This window comes from Drosophila pseudoobscura, chromosome 2 (genome assembly GCF_009870125.1).
Source record: "Drosophila pseudoobscura strain MV-25-SWS-2005 chromosome 2, UCI_Dpse_MV25, whole genome shotgun sequence".
Classification (NCBI taxonomy): Eukaryota; Metazoa; Arthropoda; class Insecta; order Diptera; family Drosophilidae; genus Drosophila; species Drosophila pseudoobscura.
In genome coordinates this window covers 26,481,199-26,506,760 of record NC_046679.1, presented here as the reverse complement: position 1 = coordinate 26,506,760, position 25,562 = coordinate 26,481,199, and the positions used below count along the sequence as shown (strand labels likewise).

The 25,562-nt window shown below is 44.9% G+C and overlaps 6 protein-coding genes across 12 annotated transcripts; 4 read left to right on the top strand and 2 right to left on the bottom strand.

Annotated features, from left to right (window-relative positions):
• Positions 1–21: 21 nt before the first annotated feature.
• On the bottom strand, positions 22–7,399 carry Dh44 (diuretic hormone 44). 5 transcript variants are annotated; one of them, XR_001451935.2, is made up of 5 exons: positions 7,139–7,399; positions 5,435–5,613; positions 2,864–2,986; positions 833–1,732; positions 22–764 (listed from the first exon to the last, which is right to left on the bottom strand). XR_001451935.2 is itself a non-coding variant. In XM_002137890.3 (4 exons), the coding sequence occupies exons 2-4, from the start codon at positions 5,609–5,611 to the stop codon at positions 1,100–1,102; spliced, it is 933 nt and encodes a 310-aa protein (XP_002137926.2). In that variant the 5' UTR covers positions 5,612–5,613; positions 7,139–7,399; the 3' UTR covers positions 743–1,099. The 5 variants fall into 5 exon arrangements, 3 of the variants coding, with proteins under 3 accessions (XP_002137926.2, XP_033232716.1, XP_033232717.1); XR_001451936.2 differs by having other exon boundaries at positions 841–1,732; XM_002137890.3 differs by having other exon boundaries at positions 743–1,732.
• On the top strand, positions 3,671–4,699 carry Fst (Frost). 3 transcript variants are annotated; one of them, XM_033376829.1, is made up of 2 exons: positions 3,671–4,121; positions 4,356–4,699. In XM_033376829.1, exons 1-2 carry the CDS (start codon positions 3,707–3,709, stop codon positions 4,535–4,537), a joined length of 597 nt encoding a protein of 198 aa, XP_033232720.1. In that variant the 5' UTR covers positions 3,671–3,706; the 3' UTR covers positions 4,538–4,699. The 3 variants fall into 3 exon arrangements, with proteins under 3 accessions (XP_033232720.1, XP_033232719.1, XP_033232721.1); XM_033376828.1 differs by having other exon boundaries at positions 3,673–4,150; positions 4,385–4,699; XM_033376830.1 differs by having other exon boundaries at positions 3,673–4,156; positions 4,463–4,699.
• Positions 4,908–19,681, top strand: fabp (fatty acid binding protein). Its single transcript, XM_033376831.1, has 5 exons — positions 4,908–4,922; positions 6,540–6,546; positions 17,058–17,177; positions 19,006–19,277; positions 19,369–19,681. Exons 3-5 carry the CDS (start codon positions 17,105–17,107, stop codon positions 19,417–19,419), a joined length of 396 nt encoding a protein of 131 aa, XP_033232722.1. The 5' UTR covers positions 4,908–4,922; positions 6,540–6,546; positions 17,058–17,104; the 3' UTR covers positions 19,420–19,681.
• On the top strand, positions 9,622–14,396 carry Scm (Polycomb protein Scm). The gene is made up of 4 exons (XM_002137889.3): positions 9,622–10,713; positions 10,778–11,695; positions 11,773–12,783; positions 12,847–14,396. The coding sequence occupies exons 1-4, from the start codon at positions 10,207–10,209 to the stop codon at positions 12,982–12,984; spliced, it is 2,574 nt and encodes an 857-aa protein (XP_002137925.2). The 5' UTR covers positions 9,622–10,206; the 3' UTR covers positions 12,985–14,396.
• Positions 19,682–20,828: 1,147 nt separating the features above from the next.
• Positions 20,829–22,943, top strand: sea (mitochondrial citrate transporter scheggia). The gene is made up of 3 exons (XM_002137887.4): positions 20,829–20,933; positions 21,695–22,036; positions 22,090–22,943. The coding sequence occupies exons 2-3, from the start codon at positions 21,711–21,713 to the stop codon at positions 22,715–22,717; spliced, it is 954 nt and encodes a 317-aa protein (XP_002137923.1). The 5' UTR covers positions 20,829–20,933; positions 21,695–21,710; the 3' UTR covers positions 22,718–22,943.
• LOC4802823 (8-oxo-dGDP phosphatase NUDT18) lies at positions 22,942–25,034 on the bottom strand. Its single transcript, XM_001359628.5, has 3 exons — positions 24,330–25,034; positions 23,970–24,245; positions 22,942–23,892 (listed from the first exon to the last, which is right to left on the bottom strand). Exons 2-3 carry the CDS (start codon positions 24,217–24,219, stop codon positions 23,105–23,107), a joined length of 1,038 nt encoding a protein of 345 aa, XP_001359665.1. The 5' UTR covers positions 24,220–24,245; positions 24,330–25,034; the 3' UTR covers positions 22,942–23,104.
• Positions 25,035–25,562: the final 528 nt, after the last annotated feature.

The following is a 25,562-nucleotide window of genomic DNA, read 5'->3' as shown; positions in this document are numbered from 1 at the left end:
AACCAATCGCTTCGTACTTAATTGTCATTTCAATGCCTCATGGTTTTTATTTTATTTAAATTTATTTTTTTATAAGTATACATAGGTACGCACATATTTTCGTATAATATATAATATATTCGATTTTTTGTCACTATTTTAGCTTTGTTTGAAAACTTGTTTTTATTTACAGTCACATACAATATATATAAATGAAAAGTTAATTCATAATTATTAATCGTAGATCGTAGTTTGGAAAACCAATTTAATTCCTTGTCAACTTACTCACTGGTGGCTGGTATCCTGTATTCTGTATTTATTTATGAATCGAAATAGTAGCTGCTTGCTTGAGTAGTATCGTATATTGTAGGGTGGTATTCCCTCTACGTTAAAATCGGTATTCGTATTCGTATTCGTATGATTTGGAACCATGTTAACTACGTAATTTCCATAGTGATCAAAAGACAAAGTGTGTGGTGTGCAAAAGAGTCCATTAAGTACTATTTTTAATAATTATTTGAGCATCCGCAACACAAAGGCGATAGGGGAAATGCTTGATAAACTGGTAAAAAGTAATATTGTCCGCCCGCGGAGTGTGTAATTTCGTACGAAAAAATAGGCAGAATATTTAGGGAACATATCGCTGATCACTATCAATTACGCCTTCAAACAAATGCATTTATTTGCTGTATTATTAATAACATTTAATTATAGTTTGCAGCTTTGGTTTCGATTTGGAATCAATCAAAGAAGGTATTCTCGATTTCTTTTTGGTTCAACAGTATCTGTGAGAGAGGTAGTATAAATCGTTAGTTAATTCAATTTCAATTTCAATTCGAATAAAATACAAAACTTGAATACGTTTAGCAACATTGAAAAAGGATTTATCGAAGGGTTCGAGTGGAGTGGAGCGGAGTCGAGCCGATTGTGGATGTGGATTGGATGCGGAGTATGTGCACCACACAACATGCCTGCCTTGTAGCCAGCCATTTAGGAACCGTCAATGTACATTTCTATATGCATTTCTATATGCGTTTTGGTGCATGTGTAACCGTATACCGTATACCGTATCTGTAATCCGTAATCCGTAGTCTGTAATTGCATCTCAATCTTTAGCCACTTAAATGTCGTTATAGTGCTTTCTTTGCGGTAGGTAGCGGTAGAGCAGGTTCCACGGAATATATTCAATTGTATTGTCCACACCTGCAGCCATTCCGTGCGGTTCCAAATTGGGTTTGTCCTCCTCAAACGCCTGCTCCACCCGGCTCTCCTCCTCCTCGTTGTCGTCGTTCTCGTTCTCGTCGTCGACCTCGTCCGTGTCTGCCACATATATGGTTGCGTTTTTGCTGGCCATCGCAGCATTTCTATCACCATGATTTTCATGATATTTTTCATTTGCAACTTCATTTCCGTCAGCTGGATGTTTCGCCGCCACACTCATGCCCAGACCTGGTCCGACCCCAGCACCGTTTAGAGATTTTTTTGCATAGTTGAATAACTTCTGAGCTTGTGATTTCTGACTCTGACTCTGACTCTGAAACTGTGATGTGTCTGGGGACTGCGGCATCGCATAGCTCCACTGGAGTGGACTGGGGAAATTGGTCCAGTGCATCTTCTGTTGGCGCTTGTTGCTCCTTGCCAGTGCCCTCTCCAGCTGCTGCGAGTACGGTCTGGATAGGATTGCCTCTGCCGCCGCCGGTCTTAGGTAGACTCGTTTGCCCACGTTCTTCAGAATGGCCCGATTCAATTCGACCTGTGTGCAGACATTAAAGGATTTGGCGTAAAAATACAACAGTGATTGCTTCCCCCACAAGGATGGATATGTTTCTGCGGGGGGGCAAATCTATAAAATTTAACTGGCAAAAGTTATTTAATTATTTGTCAGAGTCCCTAATGCAGTTAGTCGAGTTTTACTCTACGAGTGTCATAAATATCCACGGCTTCGGCTTCAAGCATTAGGAGAGTCAATGGGCCATGCCAGGACCTCGTTACCCGTGTCTATTCCTCATTAATTCGTAAATCTATGCCCCAAATGTAAGTACTATTAATATTAAAGCCTTTCGACGAATCAATACATATACATGTGTGTGTTGGTGGGTGGCCAGCAATTTTGTTAAACGCTCTAAGGATAACCCTTCCCTTCACCTGGCTCTCGTTTCTGGGAAAGGTGAACCTACTATCAAGGCAAATCGTTAGGATTCCTCGCATTAAAACGTTTGATTTTTTTTTTGTGTTGTCTTTTATATTTTGCCTTGGGGTTGAAATCGTTTGGTAACCAAATAAACGCCCGCTTTGTAGCGAGGAAAAATATTTGTTTTACACATACGCAGCGCCTGGTTTTGGGAGCTCCTCCTCCTCCTGCTGCTAGGCCTTTTCTATATACAATATACACATATTTATAAAGGTCTATATAGAGTTTCAGGTCGATATATACGTAGGTATTTATTTCGTTTGCTCTGCTAGTGGGGCCTTCGCTTTTTAATGCTCCAATGATATGGCAAACATAATCGTTGATAAACGGCAAACAAAAACTTGCCACGATACGATAAGTACTTGTATATTTTATTATAGAAAAGTGTATTGTAATGTTTTGCTTTGTTTGCTCGAGGTATTAAAAAACTTTTGAGCAGCTGCCTTCTTTATGGGTTTTCTCGAAATATTTCTCATTAGGCATCTCATTCTAGTTTTGATTAGACCCGCCCTGCCATATTTTCATTTATACTCCGCGCCACACCAAATTACGCTTAACAACTTTCTCCTGGCGCCTGGGGAAAAGTTTGTGTGTTTCCTTTCTTATTAAAAATACCACGCAAAGTGGTCAAACAATGCGGCGTTCCGCCCAGCCCCATTTCATATCGCATTTATCACACTTTCTCTCACTCACCTGCCGCGTGTTCTCCTTCATTTGCCTGCGCGCTATTTCCAGGAGCAGCCTCTGACGCAGGACATCCAACGGATTGACAATGGACAGGGACGGCTTGTTGCGCTTTGCGAGCAAAAAATCATCCTAGACGAGAAAAGTATACAATTACTTGGCGAAAAGTTCTCAAGACAAACTTGGATAATGCAAAAAAGGCTCTGATTATTGCATATATTTTACCTAGACTAGTTCTAGGGTATTCTAGGGTATCCTGAGGCTATAAATATAGTTATTGGATCATCAGCATATCAGTAATGTGTTATGTTGTGATGTGTTGGATTCTTGTTTTGTAAATTATGGAAAACTGTTGTTTGGAATCACACTTTAAAATCTTATCGTTGTTTTTTTCGGGTTTTTTTCCACTTAAAAACCTGTTAGACAGACTCAAGATAACAGCCCTTTGTTGATAAAAACATCTAGAACAACGAATTGTGTGTGGTGTGAGTCAACAAATTGGCTAAATTACATACATATTTATCTATGTATAACAAGCCAAAAACACAGCAGTGGAGTCCAGTGTCCCGGCAGCAAGATACCTCGTGTTGGGTTCAGATATTTCCCACTTGGATCGCATTTTGATTGATTTTTGTACATGGAATCCAAAGCGAATTGGGTGCACATATTCAAATAAAATTACATACAATCTGCGCTATAATTTCGGCTATCAGAAACCACCTTTGCCATGGCTACCGATTAGATAACGTAATGTTCACAATGTATGGCCACAATATCTGGAATGATTATCTGATTTTTATAAAAGCAATTGCCAAATGTCGTTCCGGTTAGTATACTCTAAAACTTTGCAAAATGAAGGTTCTTTCGCTCTTATTGCTGGCCGCGCTGATGGCCACAGTGGCCGCCAAGCCACATGGTGGCTGGAAGGGAAGTGTTTCGGGCCACTGGAGGATCAGCGGCGAAAGACCGAGAGCCAACGAATGGGAACACCACATTAGGGCTAAACACGACAGAAGCGACGAATCTTCGAAGGAAAACTCATCAGAGGAGGTCCCTGCTGCTCCGGAAAAGCCTCAAGTCTCAACCACACAGTCTCCTGGAGAGCCAGAGGATTCCACTACTGAAACGACACAGGCCCCAGATGACTCCACAACGGATGCCGACGAGGAAACCACTGCTGGTTCCGAAAGCCCCGAAGACTCTACCACCCAATCACCAGAAGAGCCGGAGGATTCCACCACTGACTCCGACGAGGAAACCACTGATGGTTCCGAAAGCCCCGAAGACTCTACCACCCAATCACCAGAGGATTCCACCACTGATTCCGACGAGGAAACCACTGCTGATTCCGAAAGCCCCGAAGACTCTACCACCCAATCACCAGAGGATTCCACCACTGATTCCGACGAGGAAACCACTGCTGATTCCGAAAGCCCCGAAGACTCTACCACCCAATCACCGGAGGATTCCACCACTGACTCCGATGAGGAAACCTCTGATGGTTCCGAAAGCCCCGAAGACTCTACCACACAATCACCGGAAGAGCCAGAGGATTCCACCACTGACTCGGAGGAGGGAAGCGGCTCGTCAGAGGAAACCACTCAATCTCCCGAAGAGCCGGAGGAATCCACCACTGACTCCCAGGAGGGAAGCGGATCTACACTCGCCATTGTCGCAGTCTGAAGAGCCTTGGGGTTGAAGGATTCAATGTTTTCAATAACTCTAAGCTTCTGGGCATGACTAGAGTAAATGTTCTAGCCCTAGTTTTACGAAATACCAAAATGAACCTCCTATGACAATAATATTTGGCGGATGTTCTCTGAAATATATTTAATTACAAACTTAGCTAAAAAGCCGCAGATTTACTTAATTTAAGCTTCCGCTCTCTCCCTCTCCGTGGCTCCATCCCGCTGGCCCACAAATACAACAAACAACATAAGTTATTTGTTCTCCTAAGTACCCTAAAAGTTCCTTAAAAACTTTTGATTGTCAACAAGAGTTGTAAAAGCAAATAAACATTTTGTTGTCGTCTAATTAGGTGAGGCATGAGGCATAGATAAATCAAATCGTTAGCCAAAAATTGTTGTTTGTTGTTCATGTTGTCAGGCCAGAAGACATAATCAATGGCATTGAAAGCAACCTATCGCAAGAGATTTGGAAGTACGTATACCCCATATGAAGGTACTTGAGGCATTACCTGTCCCCCGAAGCACTCAAGTGCGGGTGTTATCAAGATTAGATTATAAAAGGAAGGAGATTAGTTGGAAAGGATTAAGGCCACTTGACTGAAAACCAATTTGTGAGATAGAAAAACCAGTAAAATCGGGAAACGTGCATTTTTGCACTGTTTTTTTTTTGTTGCTAACAACCGAAGTATTTGGAATATATTAAAACTGAAATAAGTTAGTTATCCTTTCATTGGGAAAACCTATCAACCTTTTGAAGCCCGTGTCGGGACAGGTGATGTTTTCGATGCAAGTAATTGAATATCCATTCAAAGAAAACTGTTGGCAATCCAAAAAGCAGAAACAGCAACAGAAACAGAAAAAATAAAAGGAAATATGTATATGCAATTCGCACCTGTGTGTTCCGTGCATCCAGGTAGTCCAAAGGATATCCGTTTGTGTGGCTGTTTCCGGCGGGCTGCTGCTCTGCGCCCGAGCCCGTGCCCGTGCCCCTCTGTGCCGTACAAACGAGCCTCGTTGCACACAGTAAAGTTAATAACACCGGACAAAACCACGCTGTGGCTTTCATCATTTCTGGAATAAAGTGACAAAAAGTGAGAAACAATTCTACGGCAGCGGGAATTGCGCAGATTTGCAAGTAATTCAATGAATGTGGTGGATACTTTGTAGGGAAATTCAGTAAATTACGACCCCTGGGCTTTGTTCGGTTTTCAAAAAGCAACCTTTGACCTATCACTTTTTCCCACTGGAATAGAAAATATTAAACCGCTGACAGCTAACCTGTGAGAAATGTGCATCATATTCCCTGACAACAAGAAGCGCTCGTATAATTTATGGGTCACATAAATATGAACACGAATACGAGTGCGGTCCATCCATCCGTCCGTCCTTGCGGGCCTGAGTCCATGCCAAAAGGGACTTTTTTAAAATTTAGACGTCAGGCGGGGGGTGGAGTGTTTTTTGGGTCGAAATATTCCGTACATGTCCATTCGGAAACTATTCTAATGAATTCAATTTTCCATTGAACTAAGCAAAATATATGCTACGAGATGTGTGCAGATGGTTGTGCCTCCTTTGAGCCCCCCTGCCAGAGTTTAGAGGCAGGGGGTGGGGGTGATATCTCACCTGTCAGAAGGAGCATTAGAGGGGATAACATAACTACTCGTACGAGTAGTATTTGCCATCGAATATAAGTATCTGTTAAAATGGCAGCAGCATTAGAAGTGCCGGTAATCACATGTCAAATATGTATGAGTGCCATTTCATGGGAAAAGGATTTGCGGGTTCGCACTTTTGGCAGTCGTCAGACCATTGGCTGACACCTGACTATTGATTCCATCTTGAATGGATATCGAGGGGAAATGTTAAAGTTCACGGCATAGAGTTTTCTAATAATACTTCTTGGCTTTGGCCCACACATTTTTTTCTATTTGAAGTTGAATAAATATTGATTTTGGTACACCACCGAATAGTCCTAGTCGTAGTCCTAGTCGTATGAGCAATAAAACTCCACTCCCATGGCCTAGTGCCCCGGCGATAATTGTGCTCTCGTCAGGCATTGTAATATACAATATATGTGCCGCTGTCGGAAACGTGATTGCCTCCAGCTGTGTGCCAGGATGCTCCTTGATTTCATCCGTAAAATACAAAGAAAAAAGAAGAAAATATCTCAACAAAGGGAACCAAATTGCTGCCTTATCTATTCGAACTTTATGTACAAAACATACAGAATATGTACATATTTATATGCAAATATCCAACGAACAGAGAAGAGCGAAAAGTTTTGGTTCTTGTAATCCGACAAGGGTGTTTCCTAAATGATATTTAAGAAGGATAAAAGGGCACACTTAAAAGATGGAACTGCCTGTTTTCATGAATTAAATCAAGCATCATAGAACCTTTAACGAATTACTAGTTCTAATGGAACTTTTATGAAGATATTTATGAAGCAAGGGGAACAACTTCGACAGTTCATGTTTCCTTCCACAGTTTTGTATATTTTCGTTTAAACTTTCTTCCAAATATCCTTCAAACCATATAGAATCTTACTTAAAATTACAAAATTCGTTTCGAAATATTCACATGAACAGAAAGTCACCTTCTCAATCGTAATGCCCGCCCCAAATTCTTTGTATCTGGAATACAATTTATTGTATGACGATCGGGATATATCTATTTGTTAGACCGGATTTCGATTTGTATGTATTCACGAGCCGCGCCGCGTCGCGATGCCAAAGGCGTGTTGGGGAATAGCGATGCCTGAAGCTCTGCTCTGGTGTACCAGACTCTGGCTCTGACTCTGGCACTGGCTCTGGCGACTAGTATGAACGCAACAGGCTGACGACGAACGGAGAACTCAGGCTCCAGAGCATTCATGGCGTGTTTTTATATTAAACACAAAACGAAGCTGCCACACGAAGTCGCCGTGTGGCCGTGTGGCAGCAACGATGACAGACGAGCAGTCACGATGATGACAATGAGGAAGGAACCGATGTTGAGCCATGCGGCCGAGTTATGAATGAATGGAAGCGAGACGTGCGCCACGCACCTTTTAAGCCACCTTACCTTGAAGGACATTTCCGATATGAAAAGACTTCGATGAAAGCAAAGCAATACTAGAACAAAGGATCTACATATCGCATAAGGTATTTTAAGCAATGGAAACTGACCATCCCCAAGGGATTATCGTAATTAAGTAGTTTCCAAAAGTTTCACCAACGCAGGCGCCTGCCTGGCACCCAGGTCGGAGTGACATTGTAATTATTGAACTCAATTAATAATTAATGAGTTTTATTTGCACATTAATTGTTACCCCTGTTGGACAGGATCAGGAAAAGGAAACCCTGCGCCACTCAATGTCATGTCGTAGACGCCCTTGGCTAACGTTTTTCGACGTTCTCATCGCATTCAGGTGTAAAATTGCTCGCCATAAATCCGTCAAACCCCTCCGCCTACAGGGGGGGGGGACAGAGGAACAGACTGGTTTTGAGTTCTCGGCTTTGGGGAATTGGAAATTGTATTTTTTGTACAACTAGTTATAAAATCAACCTTTCACAATCGAAGGCTTGTTTTTAAAGTTCATAGCAACATTGTAGGAGTGGAGTAGGATATGATTTGACTTATCGACAGCACTTTTGCCGCCTACGAACTTTGACATGCTTTTAATTGCTGTCAACACGTGTCTGCGACATGAGGGGTGTATGTGGGGTTTTTGTAATTAAGCACGTAGCCATAGCTGTAGCCATAGCTGTGGCCCAGCATTTTTTATAGCTGATTGAATTCTGTCAAAATGTGCCTGTTATCTTTTTCCTGCGTGCGTGATGGTGGGCGGTTTTTAAGTGTCATCCGCACAAAGATGTACAGTAGTGTTTATCTGTCCCCAAGAGTCTGTCTTTAAAGACAAATCAATCTCTGCCCAAAGTGCGGCCAAATGTTAAGGTAGTGTCCCTAAACGCAAACTCATGTCCAACCATTCCTTTTTAGGGGTCATTCCTGCCATACACATACACTTCAGTTGACAAAGACAAAACTCATTAATTTATTTATTAACACACCGATAATGCTCAGTACAGTACACCATCCCATACCACCCCCAGGGCGCTGGGGGAAAATCTTTTGTTTGATTTGCGTAATAAGTCAATGACTCAACCAAATTGTTCCCTCTTCACAGCCCTTTCTAATCGACTTCTAAGCGACTAAACGGTGTTAAACGGTCATTTAATGAGGAGCCAAGAGCCAAAGGCAGCCGCTTCAATTCATCCAATTATCCATTAACCAGGCTATCGACATCCAACGGCTAACCGGCTTCATCCAATTATACACGTTAATACGCAATAATATAATGCCAAGGAACCTTAGTTAGTGCCTTTAAGAAACAATGCTAAGTAAATCTCCAGAACCTCCACAACAACATTTAATTAGCAACGTTTATTGTCTTAGTTAGAGCTCAGTTTCCGTTGTTGGCTTCCAGTTGCAGTCTCTTTCGAGCCTACTTGCCATAAGTTTCATTGCGGATTAGTTTTGAAGCCTTTCAATTAAATCAAGTTACGCGCCAAAGGGGGGAAATACCAAATACCAAGAAAGAATTTAGTGAAAAAGTTTCTAAGCCCTGACTTGGCATTTGCGTAACTTTTTCCATGGTTGTTGTTGTCAAGGATGAGTCGTCAAAAGATTAAGCAGCAGCAATCAGATCAATCTGATAAATGACCTGTGGACTTCAATCATATAAAAATCATCCTCCTTTTAGAAACCCTCCACCTACATCTAGTACTACCATTGGATTTGTTCAGATTTCAGATAAACTTTAATATTTATATTTAACTGATAAATTACTATCGCATACATCGATATATTGCTGCTATCGATACATCTGTTCGCCATACAGTGATTTAGTGCTTAAAAATACCAGTGACAGGTAATTGATACGCAATATAAGAAATGTACAAGAAATATTTACAAATAGTATTATTTTCCGTGGCTTAACTCAAGTTTTTCACTTGTTTAAATAGAGGCGGGCTAATGGGCTACGTTCGTTTTTCGACGGTATTCTGACGGTATATATCGGTATATGTCTGAGAGCTCGATGGTATATTTCACTGACAAATATGCGGTCACACTTACGAAAACAAATATGGCGGATCTGAACGCAAAAATAGAAAAAATGTAAAAATTCGGCGTTAATTGTGTATTTAAACAATCAAAAATTGAAGTTTTTGCCAACCGGAACGAAAATGTTGCTTCGGTGTTGAGATATGCCAAATGGGATTACCGAATCGGCGAGAATTTGTGTATGTGGAGTGCATTTTCTGGGAGTCGTGTCGCAATGCGCTCAATTGTTATTACGTGACCTCGGAAACGCCGCAAAAAATAGTTTGCTCAAAAACAGAAAGCAGACACAAAAAATAGCGAATATCGCGCAGCATTGACTTTAATCTTCAAAGGCCAAGCGCCCACGATCAATCACAAAATCCAGTGCGACGGGCGGGCTTTTACGCAGTGAAGGAAATTGTGCTAAAATTCTTTTGGCTTGGCCACCCACCGACTGCGAGTTGCCGCTTAAACACAAATACCATTGCAAGTGAGCAGAACGAATGAGGGCATCCATTGAGATGCGAATGTGAAATATCAGCTAAACGTAATTAGAAAGACCAAAATTAACGAAGCAGAATGTCTGGCGGACGCGACAGCAGCACTAGTGGCACCAGCAGTGGCAGTAGCAGCAACTCCACCACCACAGCAGCAGCGGCAGCAACCACATCGCCTGCATCCACCCAAAGACAACGTGGTCGTCCGGCCAAGAGGGCCACCTGCACCTGGTGTGGCGAGGGGAAGCTGCCCCTGCAGTATGTGCTGCCCACCCAGACGGGGAAGAAGGAGTTCTGCTCGGAGACGTGCATTGCCGAGTTCCGCAAGGCGTACAGCAAGGGCGCGTGCACCCAGTGCGACAATGTGATCAGGGATGGAGCACCCAACAAGGAATTCTGCTCGATTATGTGCATGAACAAACACCAGAAGAAGAACTGCTCCACCAGGCATGGAGGCGGTGGAGGGTCGGGCGGGGGAAAGGGTCTACCCGAAAGCGAGCGCAAATTGCTGAGCAGTGGAGCGCCCGCCCCAGCAGGTCCCTTCCAATACGAGAGCTTTCATGTCTTCGACTGGGATGCCTACCTGGAGGTAACTAGTAAACTATTTTCCACTGTGTATTTACGATTAACTATTGTTTGTTCTGTGTTTTTAGGAAACTGGCAGCGAAGCCGCCCCTGCGGAATGCTTTAAACAGGCCCAAAATCCTCCCATCAATGACTTCAAGATTGGGATGAAGCTGGAAGCGCTGGATCCACGCAATGTCACCTCCACCTGCATTGCCACAGTCGTGGGGGTGCTGGGATCCAGACTTCGGTTGCGTCTCGACGGAAGCGACTCGCAGAATGACTTCTGGCGCCTGGTGGACTCCACGGAGATCCATGCGATCGGTCACTGCGAGAAGAACAATGGCATGTTGCAGCCGCCGCTGGGATTCAGAATGAATGCCTCTAGCTGGCCCGGTTACTTGTGCAAAATCCTCATCAACGCTATGGTAGCGCCCGAGGATATCTTCCAGCCAGAGCCGCCGTCGCCGGAGGAGAATCTCTTTAAAGTTGGCCAGAAACTGGAGGCAGTGGATAAGAAAAATCCTCAGTTGATTTGCTGCGCCACTGTGGATGCGATCAAGGATGACCAAATACACGTGACGTTCGACGGCTGGCGTGGGGCCTTCGACTATTGGTGCAACTACCGGTCCAGAGACATCTTTCCCGCCGGGTGGTGTGCCCGCAGCTGTCATCCCATGCAGCCGCCGGGCCACAAGTCCCGCATGGACTCCAGCTCGGGCAAGCAGCGTTGCCCGCGCCCCCGCTACACTGTTGTCACCGAGTCGGAGGCCATGGTCCCCGCCTCTCCGGCCACCGCCCACTTCCATCCCAACTGCAAGGGCGGTCCGTTCATCAACAACTCGAAGCTGCCGTGCATGGTGACGGGACCGACGTACCAAACGCTGGCCAAGCTGTGTCTGCAGGAAGTCCTCGCTGCAAGCACGGACACACAGCAGCTGTCCAAGCTGCTGTTCGCCTTGGAAGGAGACGTGCACATTGTGACTGCAGCAGGCAAGAATTTCACAGTAAGTTCACAGCAAATGCTCCTTCGTTTCGTTTCGAATGTTTATTAATGGTGTGTTGTGGTGTGGGTATGGTTTAGGTCAAAATCCCATCGCCAATGCGCATGAAGGACGAGGAGAGTCTGGCCCAGTTCATCGAGACGCTGTGCACCACATGCCGGGCATGTGCCAATCTCATCTCGCTCGTCCACGAGACCGAAGAATGCAAGAAGTGCGCCCAAAGCAGAAAGCGTCAGCTGACGCAGGCGTCTACGCCTCCCTCGTCGCCCGTGCTGTCCGATAAGCGGCATCGGACGTCCTCCGACAAGATGGCGATCAAGCAAGAGACGGGCGCCAAATCCCCGTCGGACGTGAAGCCCAAACCCCTGCCGAACAACGGGAAAGAGCATACGAATCATCAGAGTACTCAAAACAGCCACGGGTCAAACAACGGGTGTGACACTGGAAGCAAACCCAATGCGAAGGTGACCATCAAAACAGAACCCAACGGCGTGACCGGCGGAGGAACATCCACCACCACGCAGGCCTTGCGCAAAGTACGCTTCCAGCATCACACCAACAACAACAACAATAGTATAACCAACAATGGAAACACAGAGGCAAACCAAACCACGCCGCCGGTGAGCAATTCTTCGTCGTCGTCCTCGTCGTCGAGCACAAGTTTGGCGGCGGGTGGGACAGCTAATGCGAGTTCTATTGGAAAATACCTGGCCCCACTGGTTGCCGAGGTGCATCCGGAACAGATCAACGCGAAGGTCTCGAACAGCTATTACAAATCGCCGACAACACTCTCCTCCAGCGCCTCATTGCCAACGTCCGTGTCGACTCCGTTCACTGGCTGCCAGTCGGCATCATCCACTGCACTGGCTGCAGGGGGAGTGACGGCGCCCAAGGCCGCCACAGCGCCGGCAGGGGGAGCTGCAGCCTCCACCAGTTACACAGCAATTACCTCGCCCCTCAGCACACCCACGTCCGCATCTGCGTCGCACCTGCGCTCACAGCCCATCGACTGGTCCATCGAGGAGGTCATCCAGTACATCGAGAGCAACGATCACTCGCTCTCAGTCCACGGCGATCTCTTTAGAAAGCATGTAAGTACACACAAATGCTGCCCCAAAGCGTATTCTAATCTAATTCTACTCGATTGCATGCAGGAAATCGACGGGAAGGCACTATTGTTGCTAAACTCGGAAATGATGATGAAGTACATGGGCCTGAAGCTGGGACCAGCCTTAAAAATCTGCAATTTAGTCAATAAGGTAAACGGTCGTCGAAATAACCTGGCCCTATAAACGATTAAATATACTACGAAATACGGAAGCAGCCTCCAAAATCCATTAACTAATAGCATTTCTGATCGAGAAACAACTACAGGAAAACACTGTCGACAAATTATGTTGGTACCGCCCATCCCCATGATTCTAGAATTTATTTTGGGAAAATATTTGGTACGCAAAAGCCGCTCCTTGAAATTCTTTAAACATAATATGGTTTTGTTTTGCGTTTAAAACATTTTTACAATCATATACAGTGGTGAAACAGTTTTCAAAATATTTACATTGACGCCGTGATTTTAGCATATTGTACATTATACATACAATTTTTATAAACTAATCGAATTCTAACCATTTTTACTCCTTGCAATGCAACAAACTTTTCAAAAGTTATGTTCTATAATTATTAAATGCAATCGAAACGTATTTATTTTTGGCGGAATATTGAAAACTGTAATCCCTGCTACTCAAAAATGCTTTGCACATACATAAACAATATTTATTAAACACAAACACGCACACACAAGGCATCCCACATTTACGGAATCTAATAACAGCAAGAAAACTACGATTAGAACTAGATTTTAAGAGACACAAAAACACACAAAAACACACACACAAGTTTGGAATGATTGTAAATATTTTACATACATAAATAATTATATATTGCGGTATTTAGTTTAGTTGCTGTTGCTAACTGTAGCGACATTTGAATTATTATTTAGGTGTTGAACAAACGAATTCTGCGAAGGATTCGTCTGTTGACTGAACAAACAATGAAATATAAATATTTTAGTTAAAAAAAAAACAAGAAATACCAATTAAGGCCCTTCCTTTAAACTCTTTTGTTTGGAAAATAGTGCATACACAGACCCACTACCACTACAACCCACTAATGATATGATGTTAAGTATGGCGATGTGTGTCTCATTAAGTTTAGATTCAACCACTTACACATTCGAAATTAAAGAGATACGAAATCCTGTATATATGCGCGAGTACATATGAGCTCCCAAGATTTGTTACACTTTTAGTTGTATTTAATATTAGTCTTCTGAAAAATTGTACATTGTATGTATCATCAAATACACACAGAACTCAGCTTAATGAAATCGAACAGCACTACTATCGAGAACCGAAAACCTATCTTATCAGAAGGCCAATGAAACCCAAATAGATTATTCTATTGATTTGAATATTTTTGCCTATTTAATGATTGTCGATCGGTGGTTTAATTTGGATTTCATTAGAAGTTCAGTTGTATTTAGACCGCACACACACACTGGCTTCCTTCTCAACAAACAAACAAACAAACAAACAAAAATGTACATTTTGATATATGTATAACGAATCTATTTTAGGTATACCTCTAATTAATCACTGTTATTTCCTTTGGATAATTCTAAAAATACAATATCTACGCATACATATATGACAGTATGGATCTATAGCTTACAAAAATGGACATAGGCTGCTGCGGGGGTGTCTCATATTTCGAATGCACAAAGGCATTCACTTACTTGGCCCTGATTTCAGTTAAAAAGAGAAAAAGATCAAGAAAATAATGATGATGATTTTTTGTTGCCATTTTTTGTTAATATTTGTTCAATAATTTCCATGTTGTTAATGTAAAAACGAATAGTATCAGACTATTGAAATCTGAATAAATATATTTAGAGTATATGGATTTGTTTTATAGTTTATGGAATAACAGAGATCATAATGCAATGATCTTTCGTCGTTCTACGTGTTTGAAATGTGTTGGCCAAGGCGGCACTTCGATACAATGGAAAAGAAAGCGATAGATTTATATCGATTAACGGCGAATGCAAACGATTTTTTGAATTGCAGACAGCTATTTTTGTACACAGATAAGATATGTACACAGCAGTTCCCATCGAAAAACTCCCATGGATGGGGCCACCGTTTTATCTGCAACTAAGAGAAGAAGGAGAAGCAAGGCAGTAATTGAATTAATAAGATAACAGAAAGCAACAAACAGAATGAAATCGTTCGGTAGGTGCGACTTCTGGACTTGGGATGGGCATGGATGGGGAGGGATCGTGTGTAATATTAATATAGCCACTGGATTGGATTGGCATGGGTGGAAGGAAATGCTCGATTAGATTACAATTCAACGGATTTCAAAAGATACATATGTACATTATTTAGTATATGCAATGGATTGTGTCGCCAGACCCAGCAAACATTTAAATGGGGGCCAAAGATGCGCCGGCCGGTGTGGCTGACCCAAATTATGAGAATTCCTTGGACGTGGGGGGTATTCCTATATGATATGTAGCATAAGATCTGTGCTAGTGCTAGTGTCGCGTCCGTTATTAAGTCGGTCCCTTTGACTCAATTAAAGCTGCACCCGAATTGATCACGCCAAGCCAAGGTGCAAGGGGGCTGGTCTACAGCCCAACTACGATGTCCAGCCCCACACACAGAAAACTTTTCAAATTCGACAATAGAATAGAATCGTTGGAGAGGAGAGCGACAAAAATAAGCTTTCAGAGAGCGAAAGCTAAAAATACATACATATACCGAAATGCTTGCCCTCTTCTTTGAATCGGGTATGAATCGTTAGAAACAAGTCCCTTTCCATACTTATTTGTTTAAAGGACTAAAAACTAGCCATTCTTGAAGAAAATTGATTCATTAATGGGATAAAACTATGTGGGCAGAGTTAAGAGTCTTCGTTAGCCAGCATTATTCAACGGAATATCGAAATTGAGCAGGTATGACCTTTTTCGCTAAAACCGTTTTTTAGGCAAAATCCAACTAAAACAAGAGTATAAAATTAACCAGTCAAGTACAAAATAGGTTCATTAATCGGATAAAATTATGTGGGCATGGCTATATGTTCTATTTAGCTAGTAATATCCGACGGAAGATCAAAAGCGAGGAATATGTATAATAGAACTCCAATTCGTCAGTATATTTACGGTATATTTTATCGGTAGACCTGCGGCCACACTGTTGCCGTTGCGCTCCGAACTTTATTATTATACCCGATACTCAAAATGAGTATTGGGGTATATTAGATTTGTGGTAAAAGTGGATGTTCCAGAAGGAATCGTTTCCGACCCTATAAAGTATATATATTCTTAATCAGCATCAATAGCCGAGTCGATTGAGCCCTGTCTGTCTGTCCGTCTGTCCGTCCGTCCGTCTGTCCGTCTGTCCGTCCCCTTCAGCGCCTAATGCTCAAAGACTATAAGAGCTAGAGCAACGATGTTTTGGATCCAGACTTCTGTGATATGTCACTGCTCCAAAAATATTTCTTTGCCCCGCCCACTTCCGCCACTAAAAAGGGCGAAAATCTGTGGCATCCACAATTTCGACGATACGAGAAAACTAAAAACGCAGAATCGTAGAAGATGACTATATCTTCTAGAGTGCAAAATCTGAACCAGATCGTATAATTATTACAGCCAGAATCAAGAAAACAATTTCACTCTTTCTCGCTCTGTCTCACTCTAACACACAGGTTTCATGGTCGGTTTTGCCAATTGCAAAATATGAGTTCAAGGATCTCAGAACCTATAAAAGCCAGAGCAACCAAATTTGGTATCCACACTCCTGTGATATCGGACCTTGACCGTTTCATGTCCAAATTTCGCCACACCCCCTTCCGCCCCCGCAAAGGACGAAAATCTGAGGCAACCACAAATCTCAGAGACTATTAAGGCTAGAGTAACCAAATTTGGTACACACACTCCTTTAAGATGTCACTATAAAACGTATATCTCAGAATTTCGCCCCACCCCCATCCGCCCCCACAAAGGACGAAAATCTGTTGCATCCACCTATTAGATCCATTATCCATCTATTAGATTGCTGAATCTGGATCAGATCAGATCATTTTTATAGCCAAAAGGAACAAATCAATTTGCAGTGGCACGCACTCTTTGTCGTGTCGTTAAATATTAGCGGCATCTGCCGGAGGAGAGCCATACTGACTTAGTATCGGGTATAAATGTAGAGTTGCGGTGTCCGCAGCAACTCACAACGTTCCCCCTCGTTTTTGTTGTGCTCGTATATATAAAGCCCCCGCGACGCGAAGCTTTTTGCAGTCTTTCAGTTCCGTTGGTTCTTGTTTTTCGAAGTGAAATAAAAAAAATCAAATTCTACGATGGCATCTTTCGTTGGCAAGAAGTACAAGCTGGAGAAGTCCGAGAACTTCGACGAGTACATGAAGGAGCTGGGTGAGTGCCAAAGATAGGATCGATTGAAATATTTTTGCGCAATGCAGCTGAAATAATAGAGAGTGAAGAGAGGGAGGGGAGAAGCTGAAAACCACCGGCCGGCTTTTTTCGCAATAGTATGCCAAATCTGCCATCGGTGTGTGTGTGCGGGAAATCAATAGAGATGAGAAAAGGAAGAAGAAGGAGGAGGCAACGAAGAAGAAACGTGCTGATGCTGCCGATGCTGCTGTACCAAAAATTTACAGTTGCGTTGGCGAATTTCGAGTGCAAAGCGCATTAAAGTCATAAAGTCTTATCGGGGGGCGAACATGAATGGTCATGAATAGTCGTAAAGAGAGGCAATAAACGCTCGAGCAGACCCAGAAAAAGCGAAAAAACTAATTAGGCGAATGATGAACTTTGGTCAACGGCCTCCTCTTTGAGTCACCCGAAAAGTTGCTTAATCTCTCTCTCTCCCTCTCTCTTTGTCTCTATAAGTAATGTTCTTGCTCTATAATTTAGACTGTTTTTGCGACAGGTGCTATCATAAACGAACATGTGTACATACGAACATACGTATGGGGGAAAGTTCGGAACTGAACTTTGCACTCAACCCAAAAACGTTAGATAGGTAGTTAGGTGCTTCCGATCTTTGCCCTTGTCCCCAGTCTGTAGTCTAGAGTCTAGACATAGAAATGGGGGGAGGGCCGGCCGGTCTTGGATCGAGATCGGGTGATGGAAACTGGAGCTGTCGCGTCGCATCGCTTTGTGTGTGGCGTGAGTTCTGTTTTGCGGCTGCGTTTCCCTGAAATTTGTTATATTTTCTGCGGTTTCCCCCGTAGCAACGTAGCCACGTCGCCTCGTCGCCTCTCAATTTTCCGAAATCCAAACAAGCCTCCACTTACAGTACTCGGTAAAATCTGCGAGGGGGAGGGGGAGGGGTGTGGGTGTATGCTTGGAGGACAACCTGTTGATAGGGCCCCTCGTCTCCTATCAGCCGGTCAATATACTATACAAAGTATATTATATGTGAATTGTGAGGGGAGTGATAAACTATATGCTTATATATGGGCTCGATAATTGCGATCCGATTACGGATTTTGCACTTTGACGGCGGCGCAGCACTTATCGTTCGGTTCCGTAGGAAATTGCAGGGAATGGGGTGGGGTGGGTTGGGGGGGAGGGACTGCTAATCTATTCAAGGTTCTCCTCGAACTTTGGGACAGTTGCTGGGGCTCCCATCGGTGGTCATCGGTGGGAACTTATCGATCGTAGAACACTTGACTCGAAATTTGACTTCTGTTCATTTTGTTCATACATAATTGAACATAATTGATTTGTCCGTTTGATTGGGGGAGGGGGAGGGGGGAGGGAGAGACCTCTCCCCCTTTCTCTGTAGGATACGTGGCATACGCGGTGCAGCGTCAGCATCAGAGTCTACAGATAAGGTGGGGTCGCGCCCATCGCGCTATATTTAGAGCGGGGGGTCTGGGGACTGGCTGGCCAATTGATAAGCTGCTGCTCCAAAAGGAAGAGGAGGAGCGGCAGATGCCTGCCCGCATTGTTCGTTAACCTTGAGCACGACTTTTGACGTCTCTCTGCATCTCCGTCTCCATCTGCGGCTGCGTCGGTTTCTGCAGCAGGGAACTTCTCTCATAATTCAGCTTTATTATTTTTAATTAAATATAATATGATTTGCATTGAGCATTGAGCTGTGCCGTGCTCTTTGGCGGGGGCTAATTCAATTAGGTGCAGTCCCTGTCCCTGTTCCTATCCCCGTCCTCTCTACTTCCTCTCCTCCATAAATCATGCCATATCGAATGCAAGACTCATGCCATCTTTTTTGCAGGCGTTGGTCTGGTCCTCCGCAAAATGGGCAACAGCATCAGCCCCACTGTGGAGGTGACCCTGGAGGGTGATACGTACACCATGACCACCACCTCGACGTTCAAGACCTCCGCCATCAGCTTCAAGCTGGGCGAGGAGTTCGACGAGGAGACCCTCGATGGCCGCCAGGTCAAGAGCATCATCACCCTCGACGGCAACAAGCTCACCCAGGAGCAGAAGGGCGACAAGCCCTCGACCATTGTCCGTGAGTTCACCGACACCGATCTGACCACCGTAAGTATTCGTTGTGCGATATCCTCTCTCGGATGATCCTTTTGCTGATACACTGCTTTCCGTTCCCCTCCTCTGTACCACCTCTCCGCAGACCCTCACCATCGGTGCCGTGAAGAGCGTGCGCGTCTACAAGGCCGTCTAGGAGCTGTCCCGACTGACTATATCTACATCTACTCTACACATAACCATTAAATTTCGCATTAAAGCTCATCTTGTTATTGACTAACAGTTGACTACCCAAAACATACACAGAACTGCACCGCTAATCCTCATGTTCAACTGTAAACTGTTAACTGTATGCAGCACCACCCACTCGTACATTCACAGCCAGTGTATGACTCTTTCTGAATGCATTTTGAATAAAAGCTGAAACCACTGCAAGCGCCGCAGTGCTTCATAAATCGTATGATTATTTCTTTGGGTCCATCGTTTCGTGAGTGCACTCGAAGAGTGTTATATGTATATTTATTGCCCAGGAATCGATTATGGTGTAGTGTTGATGGATCCTTCTGTGGAGAGAGAGCACTCTTGGACCCTGCTCGATTGAATGTTGTCGCCCCATCCCCCTTTGCTTTGCCTCTGCATCCGCCTATTATCATAAATATTCCTCTGACTTTTATGAGGCCCGTCCCCACGCATTTCCGCTTTAAGTATTCGCGACTTGAGCTCCAATTGAGGATAGGATGTGGTGTGTGTGGCATGTTTACACAGTGCTACAAGAGTGGGTGGCTGTGGCTGTGGCAGTGCCATGACGCAGGCGCAGTGGCCGGGAACTGGTTGCGTGCAACATGGCCACATTTTTTAGTTATCATCCGCCGTTTGCCGGCTCTACAGCTGCGGCACAGGAGGAGGATTCCGATTCCGAAAATTCCATATCCATGGCTGTGGCCGTGGACTGAGTCATCGGTAAATAGTTTTTGTGTGTTTTTACGAGTCATAAACAAATATGGACACCGTTCCGATACGGGTAACTGGAAATAAATGGTCCGATTGGAGGAGCTGTTGCAGGTGCGAGGCAATTCGATACAACAGTACTTGTACTCGTACAAGTGTAGGTGTGCGTAGGTGTGTGTGTGTGAATATTGTGTAATCGCGAATCAAGGCGGAAAAAAGCTTGCCTACTTTGCGGCGCCTTTGAAAAGTTTAAACAATTAAATTGTTTCTGATTCTAGCGGGGGAGAGCGCTCATTTCCAGCCAAAAAGCTCTTTCCAGAAACGGGTTTTCTGTCGAGTCGAGAGCCGATTGCAGCGAAGAGAAGAGAGGAGAGGAGATCTCTCTTGCGTTTCGTTTCTGCTGCCGTGGCTGCCGTATCACGCCATAGTACGAGTATCATCGCATCGCCGTTACTTTGTGGAGCCCGTTCTCGCGCTCTCTGCTGTTGCTGTTGGGGAGCGGGTTCATGGAGCGAGAGAGCATGGCGCCGTTCGTTGTTGTTTACAATTTTTGCTGCCTCTGCCGGCGCTGCTATTGGAACTTGTAGCTTTCCCTGCGATTGGAAATTGGAATTTCGTAGCCGCCGAACAGGCACACAGTTGAGGTTGAGCCGCTGCCCTGGCCACGATACGATACGATACGATCGATCTGTCGCTCATTCCACACGAATCGGTATTGTATATATAGGAACTATACAGATTCCATAGTTTTTGTGCAAAAATGTGAGTACAGTGCAGAAATTCAATGCGGTTCCAGTAAGCAGAGATTCCATCATGGAGTGCATCTGTGTGTGTCTGTGTGTGGGGGCCTGGAAATATTCCACTAATCCACTTTCCAGCGAAATCAGAAACGACTTATCAGAGAGACGTTTGTTTATGTTTATCGGGATTTCCAGTCACGATAGGAGGATAGGACAGGGCCGATTGTGGGACTAATTGTGGGTTTAATGGAATATTAATTATGAACGAAGTCCGCTCTCCTTCTCTACGGGTATTTATGGTCATGCAAATGTTACATAACCCCCTCCACAGACGACAAATAAAAAACGGACAAACAATACGATTGTCAAGTGCAAAGAGCAGGGAAAGAGGGAATGAGGGAAAGAGAACCCAATGTCTGCTGATATGTATGTACTACCTCTCCCACTCGAATCGAAAGACGTCTTGGGTAATCACTCGGAACTTTTTCAAATATTCCTATATGACGAAACAGAAACACGCATAATCTTCTCTGCTGAATGGGTTTTTCTTTGTTTTGACCTTTGTTTTAAATGATAAGTACTTTTGAGATTTAGAAGATTGGTCTTTTCCTCGTTTCTCTATAAAGAAACCCCTTCTTTCATCTGCAATATAGATGGTGCACCCACACACACACACACACACAAGACATCTATTTCTGCTCCAAAAAAAGAGATTAAACCTTGGGGGAGATCTTTCCTATGACAGCGACTATAAAACTCCCTCCCTTTCCTCCGCCTCTCCAGATAAAACGCCTACAGAATGGATCGCCAGAGCCTAGCAACCTTTGTCAGTCCGTACAAGTGCCGTCCATGGATGACGAGCACTGGAGCCGCTGCCCCAAGCGGTGGGGGCAAGGGCCTCAAGGGCATTGTGGCGGGCGGCATCACGGGCGGCATTGAGATCTGCATCACCTATCCCACCGAGTACGTGAAGACACAGCTGCAGCTGGACGAGAAGGGTGCCAACAAGCGATACAACGGCATCGCGGATTGCGTGAAGAAAACAGTGCAGCAGAGGGGATTCTTCGGCCTTTACCGAGGCCTGAGTGTGCTCCTCTACGGCAGCATACCCAAGTCGGCAGCGAGGTGAGACCCCCCTCTCTCTAGAGAAAATACGGTGATCCATGGCTATCTTGCAGATTTGGAGCCTTCGAGTACCTGCGCGGACACGCCGTCGATGCCAATGGACAGCTGTCGACGGCCGGAAAACTCCTCTGCGGCCTGGGAGCGGGTGTCTGCGAGGCCGTTCTGGCCGTGACGCCCATGGAGACCATCAAGGTGAAGTTCATCAACGACCAGCGCAGCGCCAATCCCAAGTTCAAGGGATTCGCCCACGGCGTCGGACAGATCGTCAAGGCGGAGGGCATCAGTGGGGTGTACAAGGGCCTCACGCCCACCATCCTGAAGCAGGGCTCCAACCAGGCCATCCGCTTCTTCGTCCTGGAGTCCCTCAAGGACCTGTACAAGGGCGACGATCACAACAAGCCGGTGCCCAAGCTGCTGGTCGGTGCCTTCGGTGCTGTGGCCGGAGCCGCCTCTGTTTTCGGCAACACACCTCTGGACGTCGTGAAGACGCGGATGCAGGGGCTCGAGGCGTCCAAATACAAGAACACCGCCGACTGCGCCATGAAGATCCTGAAGAACGAGGGCGTGGGGGCCTTCTACAAGGGCACGGTGCCGCGTCTGGGACGCGTCTGCCTCGACGTGGCCATCACGTTCATGATCTATGACTCGTTTATGGATCTCTTCAACACGGTCTGGAAGTAGAGAGACCCGAGACGAGTGGGAGGAGGCTTTTAGTGTTAGTTCCGATCCCTCTGAACCCCTGACCTAGTCGACTGCTAGTTTGCTTCATTCATCCGACATATTCCACTGGAAAGAGCATTTCTATGGTTACGTTACGTTACGTACCGTTACGTCCTATTGCGTATCAATTATACATAATATTTGTAGAGAAGAAGAGAGCATTTAACAACGAATCGGAAGAAGTGTATCTGTGATCTTTGTGTTCCTTTAATTGCAACTAAATTGTGGATTATAGATTGCTTGCACCATGGATTGAATAGTGGATAGGGGGGCCACTGGGGATTTAACCTACGACTAAAGACTAAGGCACGCTGCTATCCTAATCCTCGTTATTCTGGCCGGGTCCTCCTATCGCACCACATTGAGTGGTATCGAGGACTGTTTGCTGCTAACAATCCGCCCCAGCCTCTCGTCCAAGGGGGCCGCCAGCTCCTGCCAAATGCATTTGCCAATCAGCGATATCTGCTCGATGGGCGGCCGAAAGGCCACCAGCAGATTCAGGCATATTCCGTCCGTGTTCTCCCCCTCGGAGGCACAGTGCTCCACGCTCAAGAGGCCGTGAGGCTTGTGCTGCGGCAGCTCCGCTCCAAAAATCTCAATCATGAACTTGCGCAGCGTCGAGTGGAGACTGCGGTTCGGATGCAGCTCCACCGTGGGGAAGTGGTGGGCGTTCTTCTCGCTGATGAGGATGTTCATCGAGTTGCTGGCCCGCTTTCGGGCCACCGCCAGGACACGCAGGTAATTCCTCCTGTGGGGGAATCGCGTGGGCAGGATGCTGCCGTGCCACAGCGGCTCGCTGGCACTCTCCAGCGCTCCCGGCTTCCTGGCTCCCTTGTGGTAGGCCCGTCCAATGTCAATGATGTTCAGGATGTCGTTGGCCCGCAGTGGCATCTCCTGGGGATTCAGCACCCATCGCGCTTGAATGGACTCCGCATCCGCATCTGCCGGCGTCTTCAAGCGACCGCCAGTGATGCGTCCGGTCATCACAAATCGGAACCAGGAGCCCCCGGCAGCCTCCACAGCGAGCAGGGTCGTTATCTCCGCATTCAGTCCGGTTTCCTCAAACACCTCCCTTGCGGCGGCCTCTGTGATGGACTCGCCCCGCTCCATGCGTCCAGCGGGTAGATACCACTTACCTGGAAAGTAGAGTAGAGTGGAGTGGAGAATCATTAGAAAAGGCGGGGAGGGGCTGAGGCGGGCGCACTCAACTCACCTGCACAGCTCTGTTTGGCCTCCTCGATCATGAGCAGCTCGTCGTGCTCGTTGATCAGCACACAGGCCACAATGTAGGTGACCGTCTGTCCGAGTATGGGCATAAAGTCGGATGCCGACGACGGCTGCACTCCCTGCGCCTCTGCGGTGGCATTCTGCTCTTTCAGCGAGAAGTCGCACAGCTCTGTGGTGATGTCGCCCAAATCTTTGGCCTCCAGCAGGCGACGCACTTTCTCCCCGAGAGCAGGCATCCTATCCCTCTATTTTGTGTATGTGTCTATGCCGAGAAAGTGTCCAAACAGACGTTGAACGAATGGAATTATGATGATGAGTGGGGAGCACACTCTTCGCTAAAACTCACGTTTTCTGGGCACTGGCAATCAAATAATGACTCAATTCGACAAGCATGCCTCCTCCTACACCGGCTCCTCCCCTCTCAATGATGTTGATCTCTGTGCATGCGAGTGTGGCATATGCAAATTATGGAATTCTTTTGCGTTTTGCTTTTTGAGTTCTGCGTTTTGCGTTTTGGGGAGTGGAAGCAGAAGTGGAATGAACGAGCGAGCGATCACAAGAGTGGCCAAGATGTGACTGTGGCTCTAATGCCAATAAAACAGCAAAAGACGCCAATCAACTTTTTGTTGCTATTTCTATGGCTGTGTGTGCTTCAGCTCCAGCACACAGGTGCGCTGCTTGGTAGTCTACTGGCTGTGGCTTGGCCTCTATTTTTCTATTGATATCCGAATGGATGTCAAATAAGCCACTCGACAGGTTTTGCTCTGGAGAAAGTGTCTGCGTCTGCTCTGTGTCTCCTCCTCGTAGAATCAAAACAGCTGCAGCAGCAGTTATCTTTCAACTTCTGTTATTGCACAATTAATTGCACTCGTACTCGTCACTCCGTTTATTTGCACATATTGTTGTTTTGATTGTTCTTTTCTATCTAGATCTCTCAGCCCTGTCCACATAATTTAAAACAATTAATGACTCTATTTTCTACTTGACTGGCTTTTTTTAAATACTTGACTTCGATTGTTTTTGCCTCGATTTTGGTTCCACAACAACAACATCAGTGTTGCCATTTTAGCCTATTTAAGGCTAGATCTAGCTTATTTGAAAACGGAAAAGCTTGAAAAATTATGAAAATGCTTATAGCCTTAAATCTAGCCTTTTTAAATTTCACTCTGTTTATGTTTGCCTTTTTATATCCTACATATATTTTTAGGCAAATCGAACTAAAAGTATATTTGTTGTACATATTTTGGTGTATCATGGTATTTTAGAATTCATTTATGGTATATTTTCGTTGGAAAGTTTCGGTCACTACTACACAGAAACTTGGCGATCGTGTGAAATGTGTAATTTTGTAAAATTGAGGTGCAAGGATTTTATAAAGGAGCTTATTATCCAACTCAGAGAAAGGTAAGCTTCAATAGGATTTGATATTAAAAATAAATAATAATCTGCTGTTTAATTTCAGACTTTCAGATAATTTTGAGACATTAGAAAAACTGCAAGTTTTTGCAGCAGAAAATGTACTCGAACATAATAAAAATCCTAATGATCTCATTTCCATATTGGAACACTTCAACTATAG